At 39.1% G+C, this 13,488-nt stretch overlaps 1 protein-coding gene and 1 long non-coding RNA gene across 11 annotated transcripts in view; one reads left to right on the top strand and one right to left on the bottom strand.

Moving 5' to 3' along the window:
- LOC135184464 (uncharacterized) overlaps nt 1–5,350 on the top strand; it is a 29,158-nt gene extending 23,808 nt beyond the window's left edge. The window contains exon 2 of one of the 2 annotated variants that reach the window (XR_010306039.1): nt 5,063–5,350. This is a non-coding gene — a long non-coding RNA (uncharacterized LOC135184464). The remainder of the gene's footprint in view (nt 1–5,062) is intronic. The other variant, XR_010306038.1, reaches the window with a different exon arrangement.
- DPY19L3 (dpy-19 like C-mannosyltransferase 3) overlaps nt 1–11,179 on the bottom strand; it is a 48,920-nt gene extending 37,741 nt beyond the window's left edge. For 7 of the 9 annotated variants that reach the window (XR_010306035.1, XR_010306033.1, XR_010306032.1 and 4 more), the window contains exons 1-6: nt 10,680–11,179; nt 9,038–9,180; nt 7,687–7,820; nt 2,164–2,254; nt 1,287–1,408; nt 942–1,087 (exon numbers count right to left, since the gene is read on the bottom strand). Coding sequence is in view for 3 of the 9 variants with exons in the window: in XM_064160262.1 (XP_064016332.1) it covers nt 942–1,087; nt 1,287–1,408; nt 2,164–2,254; nt 7,687–7,820; nt 9,038–9,140 (596 nt within the window). In the remaining 6 variants the exon portion in view is untranslated. Of the gene's footprint in view, nt 1–941; nt 1,088–1,286; nt 1,409–2,163; nt 2,255–7,686; nt 7,821–8,417; nt 8,633–9,037; nt 9,181–9,464; nt 9,559–9,722; nt 9,903–10,679 lie in introns of those variants that run through there. The other 2 variants (XM_064160263.1, XM_064160264.1) reach the window with 2 other exon arrangements.
- Between the last annotated feature and the right edge of the window lie 2,309 nt (nt 11,180–13,488).

The following is a 13,488-nucleotide window of genomic DNA, read 5'->3' on the forward strand; positions in this document are numbered from 1 at the left end:
AAGTTTAAAAAAAAAAAAACAACCAAAAAATCTCTTTACTCTTTTGTAGAGAAAATGTTTCCTAAAAAGGAATACATCTGAGGCATGCTTAGCTGGATGAAAGAAGTTTAAAATGGAGTTTCTCAGTAGCCTGGGATGTACTTCACCTGGACAGAAAGTCTTTCTCTGAATCAATTTCATGTACTTATTCTACTTGCATAAAGGATAACAAGCTTCCATTGTTTATGAATTATTAGAAACACAGAAAAAACACATTTGCTCCAAATATTCTGTAAGTAGAAAAGATGACCTCACCAAATAAACATGTGCACATTGCATGAATTCGTTAAATTACTTTCATCTTAGGAGAAAGAGACATTTTATCAAACAGTTTTGATAGAACTGACACTGCATTCTTACTTTATCAAGTTATGGCTGTCACCAGCCATAGCTTCATGCCAGCATCTTATTACTGGCTTAGAGCCAGTGCTTTTATTTTTCTCTCTAAATTGAGGATTCCTCAAGTGATAAAGCACTAGAACAGCTCAACTTTTCTCTGAGTCTCAGTGATGGAGATATCTACAGGAATAAGAGAACAGGGAAACTGAACTTCTCATGATCTTGGGTTGCTGAAGGAATCTCTAGAGGAGTGTGAGGTAATCAGGAGAGGCCTGAAGAGCACATGCATAGGTGGGTTTAACATCTAGGGAATCCTAGGCTGGAGAAGAAAGGGTACATCATCTGGAGACCCAGACACATCTGAAAGACATAGTCTACTCTGAGAGATCAGTTTAAGCCAAATTATAAATTTTGTACTATTAACTTTTTTCCCCAATTTTCTGGCTACTCCAGAGAAAGGCATTATAGTTTCATTTTCTGTCCAACTAATCATACATTTGAAAGTTTAATGGCTTACCTTTGACATGAGGTAAAGATTAGAAAGATTAAATAATCTCACTCACCTGTTTGTAATATACCAGCAAGCTGCCAACAACCCTGAAAGCCATGTTCCACTAAGAAGCCAGCTTGTTACATACAGAGCAATGACATAAACTGCCTGAAGTCCAAACAAAGTGTAGATATAAAAATAAACAGGCTCTAGGTATTGCTGCAAAACACAAGAATACTGATGTTGATATAAAACACTCATGAGGGGGATTACACTTAACATGAATTATATTTTGCTCTTACAAATTATGAAGGTATCAGGAATACTTCAGTCAGAAAAGAACTAAAAAAGGGAGCTACGATTCACTGAGCAATCTTCATAAAGCACTTAGAATCTAAAGCCATAAATGAATGCCTACCTGAATTGGAAGAATCCTATACAGAATGCTGAGAAACACCTCCTGGTAAACATTCATTCTTTCAAGTATGTTAATTGTCCTCACAGATTCAGTTTTATTGTCATATACTAAACCATGTAAACCTTAATGATAAAGAGAAATTGAAATAGGAGATTGTCATTTTCCCCCTCCAGCTTCATTTGAACAGTGAATAACTTTTTCAAAGGTATTTTAGGATCTCTCATCAAAATCTGCAAACTTTGAGACAAAGATTCAGAGCATATTACCCTCTGAATCAACATGACCTTTTGAGGTCTTCAGTTTCCCTGATTCAAATGCGGCTCAGAATATTAACACACTCCTAGCATAGAATCTGTGGCACATACTGGATCTTGAGAATCATTCTTGTCACTGAATACAGGTGATGTTAATATCGACAAGTGCATAGCATAAGCAAAACTGCTAGGAAGCAATAGTTAAGTATCCACAAAACATGACACTGGCTCAGAAAACTCCATCATCATATACAATTTTCTTGGAACGTGATTATTGTGTCACTTATTGTCCAGGCATACAGCAAAAAAAAAGTCCCTCTCCTATAAATAATACCCAATTTAAATTAAACAAGGGAAGAATAAAAACTAAAGTAACGTACTGAAACCTTAAGAGATACCAAAGCTATCCCTTAAAGTGATTCTCTTCATCAGAAGGTGAAGGTGTAACACAGATGTGCTCATAATTTACAGGCTCCCTAGCATATGAACAGAATCAATTTGTCTCCAGCACAACTGTTACCCTATCTTTCACAGTTACAGTATTTCTTGTTCTCAGTCATATTTGAAAAAAACCTTATTCAGCTGGCAACATGAAGTAAAACTTACTTTACAGTTTACAATACCTTGCTGGATGGATGCAGCCTGAATCATCTGTTTGTAGTAGGAATAATAAAGTCCACATTCTGTTCTGAATGAAATTTCTCTCTCAACTTCCTGAAAGTCAGAGTTCAATAGTAAATTTACTTGTTTTTTCACAATCATGCAAAGCTGCTTTCAATTCATATTCTTATTGCACCAAGGAAATTGCCCTATATACAATGGCCTGAATCCTAGAATTCATGCATTGCATGCAACTTACTTCAAGCACAGACAAATTAGGGTGAGAGGCAAACGGCTGAGGTGTCAACACCTCTGGTTACCAGTAAATGCTTTCTGTGATTCTGATATGCTGTTATGAAATATTTTGGACATTTTTACTATTTTTTGGGTAATATTCAACGTTTAGATAAGTGCTATGGCCAACAGCTGGACTTGAAAACTGCACAGGCTTATTGCATACATTTAACCTTTTCTTCCAGATGCAGGTATGTTAAAATGTTCCATGGCTTTGCCACCTTAAGGCTCAATTAATTTGATGCACTATACATGGGACTGTGCCATAATGCCACTCTGAGATTTCAGCTGGCAGGGTATATTGCTGCCCACTTGATAGATGCCGTTTCTCACAGGAAGCCAACTGCTCATCACTCTCATACTTAAAATTGCAAGTTAAAGGAAAGGTGATTTTTAACTTGTTTCTAGATGCTGATAAAGTTGTTAATTTTAAAACAGTCAAATTATTTATACATAGGTACATTCATTACAATTACTAGGTACACTTTAAACTATGCCTCTTTCTAGGCTGATACTTCAGCAGGTGGAATCTAGTAAGCTATGAAAATCCTTCTACAGAAAATTGCTCCAGTGCAGGATCTTTACTTTTGGAATTCACCTCCTTTGTAAACTCTTTAGAAGACCCAGTGATATGTCACACATTCAGAACCTCAGGCAGCCACATTTAAAGAAAACAATGCATGAAATAATGGGCATCTTATAAAAGATTCTTTTGTTATAGTGCTTTTTAGCAGTTTACATAAAAACATCTCATCTCTGATAAGCAGTAAGTTAGAAAAGGCTTTCATATACATTTGAGAACTCAGTGGGATTCCTGTATATGGTGTAAGCAAGCTGAAGAGATTTAAGTGAGATTTCTAAAGACAATCTTATTAATTTAACTTTCTATTACTCCAGGAATGTTCTTTTGTAAAGAAAGTTACTCTGTTTTTTTTTTCTGAATGCTGTTCTGGTTAATGCAATCTTGTACAGCACAGCAAGACTTTCATCTTTGTTACACAGTCCAACACATTTGCTGGAACAGAATCAACACTATTATAAAGCTACATAAAACATCATGTTCCTCCCTCCTCTACTGCCCAGTATGGAATATTATCTTGTTATATTGAAGTCAACTGTTGACAAACCAAACCAGTATTAGTTCTGGTCTGAGAAAAATCAATAGATAAAAATGTAAGTTCACAATTAAACTCTCCAGCTGCTCTACAACATACAAATCATTATAATACCAGCACTAAATACCAAAAGCTACACACTTGGCAAAATGAGAACGTTGGATTGTGAATGAGCTCTAGTCTCAAATTCAGATCTACTAAAAAGTTTTCTAATACCAAAAAGTGGTTGATTCTGAGAGCTCATTTAAAAAAAAAAAAAGTTAACATTTGGAATTTATTAAGGGGGAGAGAGTAGTCACAGAGGGGGATCTAATTAGCAAAAATGCATTCAAACATGATTAATTTGTAATCCTGGCACCAGCTGTATTCAACCAAATGCTGTGCTTTATGAGACAAACACTAGTGAGCTTTACATCTGTTTCATGCTAAGATAACATCTGTTTTATTCACTCACAATACTTTTCCAGTTCTGAAGCACTTCATACTTTTCCTGGTGTTCCAAGTCAATAAAAACATACAGACTCATGGGTAAGCACAATAACAGCACATGTTTATCTTCTTGCATATTCAATTTGTGAGTGTTTAACCAAAAAGTTACCACTGTTCTAATGAAAAATAAGAACAGGATCCTCCAGGATACATATAGAGAGCCACATGATTTCAATTTATGCAATTGTATCCTAATAAAATTAACTACTCCAAACAAAATATGGAGGACTTCTCTCAAGGCGGATGCAAAATTCTAGAGCTTGAGTTTCCTCAAACTCCTTAACCAAATCATTCAAAATACTGAGCAAGCAAAGTCAAGTTGAGTTTTTCTACAAATAAATAGCATAGCAAAGCTTCAATTACTTTTTTTCCACAAAGCTAAATACTTGAAAATATTTTTGGTTGTTCAATTTAAGATCAGAAAGATTTGAAAATAGTCTCAATCATACAAGCTGAAACTCAACAAGCTTAGTTGCTATCAAGAGTTCCTGGTTGTGAATCATGCCTTCAACAAGCATATTTAATCCTGGTACATGGTTTCTTGGCTGGTTAACCTCATGCCCATCTGTTAGAATGGCATGGTTCATGCTCAGATCACTTCTGATACAGAGTAAATATCCATAATCACTCAATGGATATTTGGAAAAGTATCACCAAAGTACTGGACTGTTCAAAGTGCAAAAAGGGAAAACCAAGCACATTTGAGAACGAAATCCCATTATTCATATCCTACATGTCTGAAAGTCTTTAAATCTGATACTTTTTATTCCTGACTTCATGCAAGCATCCAATTTTGCCAAAGGGAAATTCAGTAACAGTAATTTAAATGCTTATCCAGAAGGGATGAAGAACAAATGAACACTCTGAAGTATATCTGTTTGTGATCCAGTATTAATTTGATATGTGGCCTTGTTTCTTTTCTCATCAAGGTTTCTTCGGGGTTTGCATTTGAACAAGCAATACAACATCTGGCAGGTGTGGTGAAGCAATTCTGCCCTTATTCCCTATTTTCTTATTTTCATAGCAGATCTTGTACCTGGAAGATTTTATACCTGAGCAATTGCTGAAAAGAGACTGCCCTTCTACATGTGAAAAGTTTTCAGAAAACTCTGAAAGGATTTTTGGCTAAGCAATCTGCTTTGTTTGGCACCATCACAAACAGAAATCACTGTTCTACTGCAAGAGATGAGACTCAAACTTTTTTCTTCGAAATACTTTGGACAAGATGAGTGACTATAACCTTCCACCATCCCTGCTAGAAATGTATACAAACACTGCTTCTAATTATGTGACAGTATTCTGCATTTTGATTTTTTTTATAGTAGCTCTTAGAGGAAGTCTTGGGATAAAAAAAGAATATCAATCATGTACCTCTTTCACAGTACAAAACACTCTTCAAGATCTGCTTTTCAAGTTTTTCTGATAAGGAACAGTATTACATCTTTCTCCAATGACCATGGCAAATTTATACTAGCAGGCATATTCATTAGCAAGTAAGAACAAGATTCACACATACTGCAGCAGCTGAAAACAATGCACTATTGTTCAAAACAGAACAAAATGGTGTGATAATCACAAAAGAGTTTTTCTAGTTGGGTGAACCGTTTCTGGAAGACACCCAAGACTGAACTGACTTTCTGTGAATTGCAACCAAAATTACAGAAAGGTAATCACTGCAAGTGTACAGGCAATTTGTGACTTCAATTACTTGTAAGAATCCTAACTTCGCACAATGAACACTTCATACTTGCAATGTTTAAGGCTGAATACAATTGGCAAACTGCACAATTTTGCAACTAGGCAACCCTGATGTTCAAATGTCAGTGGTGTCTTCAGAATTAAAAAAATCCATCTTTTGTATGTAAATAGTGTATGCAAAAACCTCTGTCCTAGTACACTGCATGGAAGCAGAACATGGTCTGCAAAGACAATGTGAGGATTCACGTAAAAGAAAAAATGACAATCAAGTCTCTCATAATGTCTCACTATATTAATTTAGGGGCCTGCATACACCTTTGTGTACAAATTCTTACTAATCATAGCTTTTGGAAGACAGGATGTTAGAGAAAACAGAACATTTTCAATGTATTTTAAACACAATTTTTGAGGATCTCAGATTGCTCCTTAGTTTGATTCTTGTCATTTATTGGTATATAGTATATATACTAATAAATACTAATATATATATAGTAAGATTAGCCAATTCAGAATGGTAGAAAACATGTCCATGCATCTAGAGATGCTACAACATCCACTAATACATACAGGCACAGAGGTGTTTATATATTGTTTTACAGATGTTAAGATGTGCTTCTTAGTCTCTGCTTTACAGGACATTTCACAGGCTCTTCATATGCAGTCTGCTTTTCCCATACCGCTCAAAGCCCACATATGTACTCTTCCTCTGCTTAGTTAAATGTTGTGATATGGATATTGGTAAGAAAACAGGCTTAGATTATATTTAACAGTAATACCCTAGAAAGCTTTGTTAAAGTGAAAGCACAATCAAATTCTGACTTGGCAGACAACTGCAGAAAATTTGATCAGACTTGACTCATCCCCAGCCTTTTTTCTATTTGCAGATAAAGTGCAAGGGATACTTGTTTGATCTCAAGCTGTAAAATTTTTTTGAGCACAAATCTTTAAAAGTAATTTGGAATCTCACTTGGGAGGTATTTAAGAAGTAAACTGCATTTATCTGATCAAATCAGAGCTACAGCCTTCTGTGTGGGAAGATACCCCTAGAAACAATATAAATTGAGAGTGTGTACATGCAAAACACAAATGGTATATACACTCACTGAACATACAGCTCCAAAAAGCAGGAGTATATACGGAGCAACTGGTTATTTTATCCCTTCTATGTATCATCTCTCCAGTTAAAGCTTTTCCTGTTACCAGTTTAAAATTGGCATGGTGGCCACGCGCATGCTCTAGTGGAGTTAGCTACTACATTGCAAATGTCCCACTTAAATGTGCCCTGAGTAACATAATACATAGACCTAACAAAGTGATTTTTTTGCATCTAAAAGGAAAATGACTCACGATTCTTTTCTCTGGTTAAATTTAGATGTTTAATCCAATGATTCCAGGAAAAAAAAATAGTCAGTCCTGGATCTTGGGAATGAAAATTCTCCTAGAGTGTACATGGTTGGCTTGCATTGGTGAATGTCTGAAATATTTTTTTGCATGTTTATCATAAAATTATATAAAATTAATATTCAATAGTAAGAGATTATGCCTGAACTACATTGCAAGAACACAGTATAAACATCATAAAATAACTGCATGCCAGGATTTTGCATAGTGTTTATTTTAACTGTTTTTGTTTGGCATGGATAAAAGAAAAATGACTACAGAACAACATAGAGTATTTTTAGTTTAAATAATGATCGATGGTTGGCAGAACCACAGCTACAGCTCAAGCAGGAGCTGTGCAGCAATGCTTTTTGAGAATAACTAGAGAAAAGTATTTATAGAAATGATCAAGAAAATGGTGGATATTGAAGGACAGGCTTAAAAACAAACTCCATGTTTTTGAGTAAGCTACAAGACAAAAAGACAAATACATAAATAAATACATTTTCTGCTTAAATTAATATTACTGCTCTATGAAAGCACCTATCAAACTATGAAAATGATAGTTACCTTAATATTGGAAAACCACAGATCATTCTCATGCAGTGTAGCAACATAAACAGATGTGAGAAGTCCAAGAGAGATGGCAGCAATTCCACCAACGGTTATTGATAGTATGTTCCACAGCTTTCCACCTAGATGATCTTGAAGAAAAATATTTCACGCTCTAATTATAAAAGGTATAATTTGAAGAATTTCAGAAACTCATTCATACATGGCCTGTGGACATTCTGTAAGTAACACAACACTTGGTTTTAAGAGGTCTTTATGGAGATGTGTCTTTCCATATTTCATTTACCTGTAAAGTGAAGTAAGCTGTTCCTTAATTGGTAAAATGTAGCTATGGTTTAAGAACATCATGGTCCTACACAAATCTAGATAAATACCCTATCTAATTTGTAAATGTAAATTGGAACATCTTCCAGGGCATCTATTTTAATTATGGAAATACAAGATGACTGCTAGATCACAAAGTTAAGAAACTTAAGTCTCATCTGTCTTAAAAATTATGACTGTTCTTTCAAGGTTTGTGTGTGGGTTTTTTTGTGAAAAACAACACTGCACTTCCAGAAGTCCCATTAAACACCCACAGAGAGACCAACAATGGCTAAAGCAGCCTTTGCTAATGGTGTCATGCTCTGATTTGAGAATAACCTCTTGGTGTCATCAGACTAAGATTATACAGAGTTATGGGAAGGAAAGGTTGCATTTCTAGGTAGCTCAATTTGTTGTACACTTACATTCCTGTTTAGGATTCTTCTGGTTCTTTTTGCTGTTGTTACATAGGAACACTTTGAATTTTGATCAAAACAACCCTTAAAATAGCTATAAACCCAAAACTCAACAAATTTTGCCAATTGTCAAGATACATTTTCTTACAAAAACGTTGTTATTTTGTTACTTAAATAGACTTTCAAATTAAGCCACTGAATGTCTCATTTCCAAGTTTACTTATGTAGCTTGTCCTGTAATCAAAAAACAAGGTTTGCAGTTAAATTCAGGTGTAGCATGCAATCTGCCAATATTTAACAACTCCTCATCAGAGGTCTTCAATTCTTATCATGTTACCAATTATGTGAACCAGGATTTAAGAACCTGTGACAGCTATATGAAATCTGATAGCATGTCACTGATGTTAAACTGAAAAAAAAACCCCAAATAAATTATTTTAAACTAGAGACAAGATTGACATGCAGTGATCTGCGTGTCCCCCATCTTACTCAATTAATTTTGGTGGTAGATGTTTTAAGTATGAAAATGTATTTGGAACATACCTAGTTCTAAACAGTGCTTAATACAGATACCAAAAGCGAAATGCTCCTAAAATACTGTAACATTGCAATCATTGTCATTTACCCACCAGACAGAATTTTCCCCTCAGGCTTCACATTCTTCTCTTCTGAAGGCTGATCTTCAGCTGCTTCTGTGCCTTTCCCAATCCTTCTCTGCCTTATGGTTGTCATGACGTCAGTCACTTTAATGCATTATTTTTCAGCCTGACACCTATATGGACACAAACAAGCAATGTCTCCGTCTACCCAAACACCCACTTAATATGAGGTATCAGAAAACAGACTGTATTTTACTGCCATTACAGATTTTGACTTACAGAACTGCATCGTACTTGCAGTGCATCTTACAAAACTGGAAGATTTACAATGTGTTTAGAACATAATGCAAATGAAAGTATAAACCCCATTATCTTAAATTTGTAAATCCTGAAGTTCACAATTTGACATATTCTTGTCCAGGTTTTCAGAATCATTTGTTGTTTTGACTGCCCTCACCTTGACTCAAAATGCACACCAGGCTCCACTTCTTTGAAAAAGTGTAAGCCCTTCAAAGAAAAATTAGTCCTTTTAGGGTAATTCAGTTGGGCACCTAAAATAGAAAGCCGACGTTTTAAATCTTGGCTTTCAGGAAACCCTGAGAAAGGGGGGGCGTAAGGTGCAAAAATGATGCCAGAGAACGTGCTATAAAAAAAAAAAAAACAACCAGAGAGACAGCATTAAAAATATCCCTAACGTTTTGTACTATTGAAGTACCATAAAATCTGAGAATAACAAAAAAGACAAAAAAGAAGAGCAGCCAGTCCTTCCGCTGTCAGCTGCCAGGTGTCCACGGCTCTGTGTGCATGGTCCACGCATAAAACTGCCATTCTACATCTTGAAATCAATTGATGTCCCATCTTAAATGCAAAAATCTGCTACCATTCCCGGACTACAAACAGTGCTATTTATGCTGCCACTGCTGTAATTGACTGGCAATTGTAATGTCTTAAACGCACAACTTTGTTGCTTTAAAGCCCTTACAGTCGGTTAATCTCTTTCCCGCATGCCTGGGAAAACACAGGGAGAGAAACGCGTGAGCATACATCCAAGTTCTCTTTAAATTCTGCTTTGTAGAAAGCCTATAAATTGAGTAACACAGGCAAGATGGTCATCATTAACTACGCTCTTTCTTTGCATTCCCAATCTCAGCCAGCTGTGCTCTATGCCTTACTCCGAAGGTAACGGGTTTGGCCGCACACTCGGGGAAAGCCTCGACAGGACGCCGAGAAGGGAACGGCCCGCTTTCGTCCGCACACCTGCCTGAGGTGAGGAGCGGCGAGACAGGGTTCTCGGGCTGTAGACCAGGCTCGGGAAGCACGAAGGCGAGCCCAGGCAGAGGCCCTCGATCGCGGCGGGACACCGTAGCCGAGACAAGAGAGCGGCTACGAGCGAGAGCGCTTGACGCTCCGCGGCCCGACGGGGTGGGGGAAATAGCGGCAAGCGAGCTGGGCAAAACAAGAAAAGGAAGGCTGGAGGTTCGCGCCTCCGTCAGTGGCCGGGGCGGGCCCAGAGGGGCACGGGCAGCTCCGCACAGCGCCGCCTTGCCGCCCTCAGCAGCGCGGCTCCCTGCGGCCTGCGCGGCCCGGCCCGGCGCGGCCTGCTTGGCAGGGGCTCCGCCGTCCACCCGTCTCCACCCCTTCCCCTCCGCATCCACCCTGGCGGGGGCGATACCTGTCGCCGCTCTGCGGGCCGCAGGCTGCTGCAGCGGGGCGGCGGCTGTTTCTACCGGTGCTGCCTACGCGGAACCGCCTGGGCCCGCCGCGAGGAGGGGAAAAAGCGGGGGTGAAGGCGGTTGCGGTCCCTTTTGTTGGCCGCTGTCAGGCGGAGCGGAGGGGCTGCGGCAACCGGGACGCGGAGCTCGGCGCGGGCAGAGGCAGGCAGCCGCCGCCGCCGGACCGGGGAAGCCCGCGCGGGGAGGAGCTGCGGGCCTCGGGGAGTGGGCGGGCTGAGAACCGGGGCCGGGCTGCGACTGGGGCGGCCTGTCCGCGCCTTGCGGTAGGGTACGGGGCGGCACCTTTCCCTGTAGGGTTCGGCGGCGCTTTGGGCTGTTGGGCTTTGTGAGAAAAGGTGCGGCGCGGACCAGGCTGTTTGGGAAAGCAGAGATAGGCAAAGTCGCCTTAGTCTGAAACTCGTCCCTCTCCACCCCGAAAGGAGTTTTAGAAGTTTTAATGTCAGAAGATGGGCTTGCAGTGGGCAAAGGAAAGCGCCTTCCCCGGGCTGCCCCGCACTGGGGAAATCTAGTCAGCGGGGCTGGCGGTGATGATGAGCGGCTCAGTCCCATGAAGCGGTTCTGCGGGTGTCCCCACGGGCGGTCTGCCTTCGAGCAAGCTAGAACAGCAGGTGTCTTGGGTGGTGCTCACCCGCCGGGCTGAGGCGAGACGTGGAAAATTTATTTTGTGATAGAACGACACATTTTCTGTGGCACTCCTACCCGCCCTCCCGGACCCCCAATAGATGTAGGTCCAAACGTGTGTAGTGATTATGAAATCTAAATTAGAATGCTGAACAGTGGAGGTGTGCTGAGTATTTAGTTCATTATAAATTCCATTGAGTTTCTTCAACTGCAGCATAAACATGCAAGGAGGGAAAAAAGCTTTAGCAGAAAGGGCACTACTGGACTTTTCTAACTTAACAGGCAGAGCCTACCCTTCAAACAGGTCTTTATTACAAAGTTTAGTTGCAGAGTCTTTATAGGTAGTTACTGCAGGGAAAAAAGTTCACCATACAACCTTTACCAGTATGCTGACTTCTGCATCCTATCACAGCAGATTACCAATAAGCCATCCCAATTCTGTGGAACAGGTAGGGATAAAGTTCACTTCTTAGGCAAAATACTCAGCTGATTTTTCCATCACTGTTTTATCCTTTTTTAACTTTACACTCCACAACATTGGTTCACTGGCAAAGGTGGCATTTTAAACAAAAAGAAGCATGGAATTAATAGAAAACAGGCTCAGCAATATCAAGCAAATTGTGTAATGATCATTCTGATCAGAGCTTTGCCTCTACTGTCATTGGAAGTAAAAAAAAAAAAAACATTTCAGCATGTCTTTGCCCATGCATTTTTTAGAACAAACAATTATTTTCTCTTACTTCCTCTGATAAATCTCTTCAAACAGTAAAAAAAATGTTACAGCAATTTATTTTACAACAAACAGCCTAGCCATAGCTCTCTCATGTGCCACCTGCCTCACCACTCAAAATATTTGTGGAGAGTGCTTAAGCTAAGGATCTGGAAACTGAAGAATTACAAGCTTTACAACAGACATTACGTTTACCTCATCGCTAACAGCACCACTGCCACATCGTACATGTCTGGTGCTTGTTAAGAATTAGCACATTGTATACAGATCGTATGAGCAATTTTACAGTGTAAATAAAGGAAAAAAATACACACTCAGTGTGTATATAAATTTCCAAAAAAGGGAACAGTGTGGGAGATGTTTCCTACAAGGAAGATTAATTACCTGTGAAGAGGTCAATGCGAAGTAAAATCTACACAAAACAAAAAGCGGTGGAAACAGTTTAGAAAACATTAAGAGCTTTAGCAATCTGGTAACCATCCATGTTCTCTGTAGAGCTGGAACTGAGGTAGACACTGGCTTGAACAAATGACAGGCTGGGTAGCATGGTTGCCAACAGATCGCAGTACTGAGAAGAGGGCAGTTAAGAGTTAACTTAATTCTTCTGTGTTTTATGACACTGTGCATACATGTAATGTAATTCTTTGTGAAACTTCAAATTCACTTCCTTTCTGCTATTTGTTTCTCTTGGATTGTCACATGCAATACTGTAGAAAGATCTACTGTGAACTAGAAACACAGGAGGAGTCACGTTCTACCTCAGTTAATTTTGAGTTTAAACCTGCAATCTTTTTAGTTGCTGTTCAGCAGCCATGCAGTGTGCTGCAAGCATGACAGGTTTCTAGGTTACCTCTTTTTTCCACTTTTAAAGTTTGTCAAGTGATTGAAACTTTTCTTTTGGACAAAAACATTTTATTATCATACCAGTATTGAGGCTTTTTAGCTTGCTAAGTCAAGTCAGCATTAATGGTGCTTCACTTTCTGAGTGGCTCAGTGTGGCAGCTCTTTTCTAAATATGCCTAGAAGGGACTGCACAAAAAAACAAACAAACAAAAAAAAAAACCCCATGAGTATGGTGCATTACCTTTTGTGCAGTAATTCTGACTGTAAATATCTGCCAGATATAGGACAGAATGATCCAAATTTCACTGATATGTGGAAGGGCGCTAACCCATTTTGTCCTAATTCATCAAATGCTAGACCAGTGCAGTTCTATCAGAACAAGCCACGTGCCCAGTCCCATTTCTGCAAGAGCTGCAATGTTCACTAGCAAGCTCTGTGCCCTTTTTGCTGCAGCAGCAGCCCCTCTGGGATGGCCAGCAGCGATAAGATGTCTTGGGATACCACTTGGATCACACATTGCCAGATTATTTATGAGGGAAAGTAACAAAGTAACT

Source organism: Pogoniulus pusillus, chromosome 20, assembly GCF_015220805.1.
Source record: "Pogoniulus pusillus isolate bPogPus1 chromosome 20, bPogPus1.pri, whole genome shotgun sequence".
Taxonomy (NCBI): domain Eukaryota; kingdom Metazoa; phylum Chordata; class Aves; order Piciformes; family Lybiidae; genus Pogoniulus; species Pogoniulus pusillus.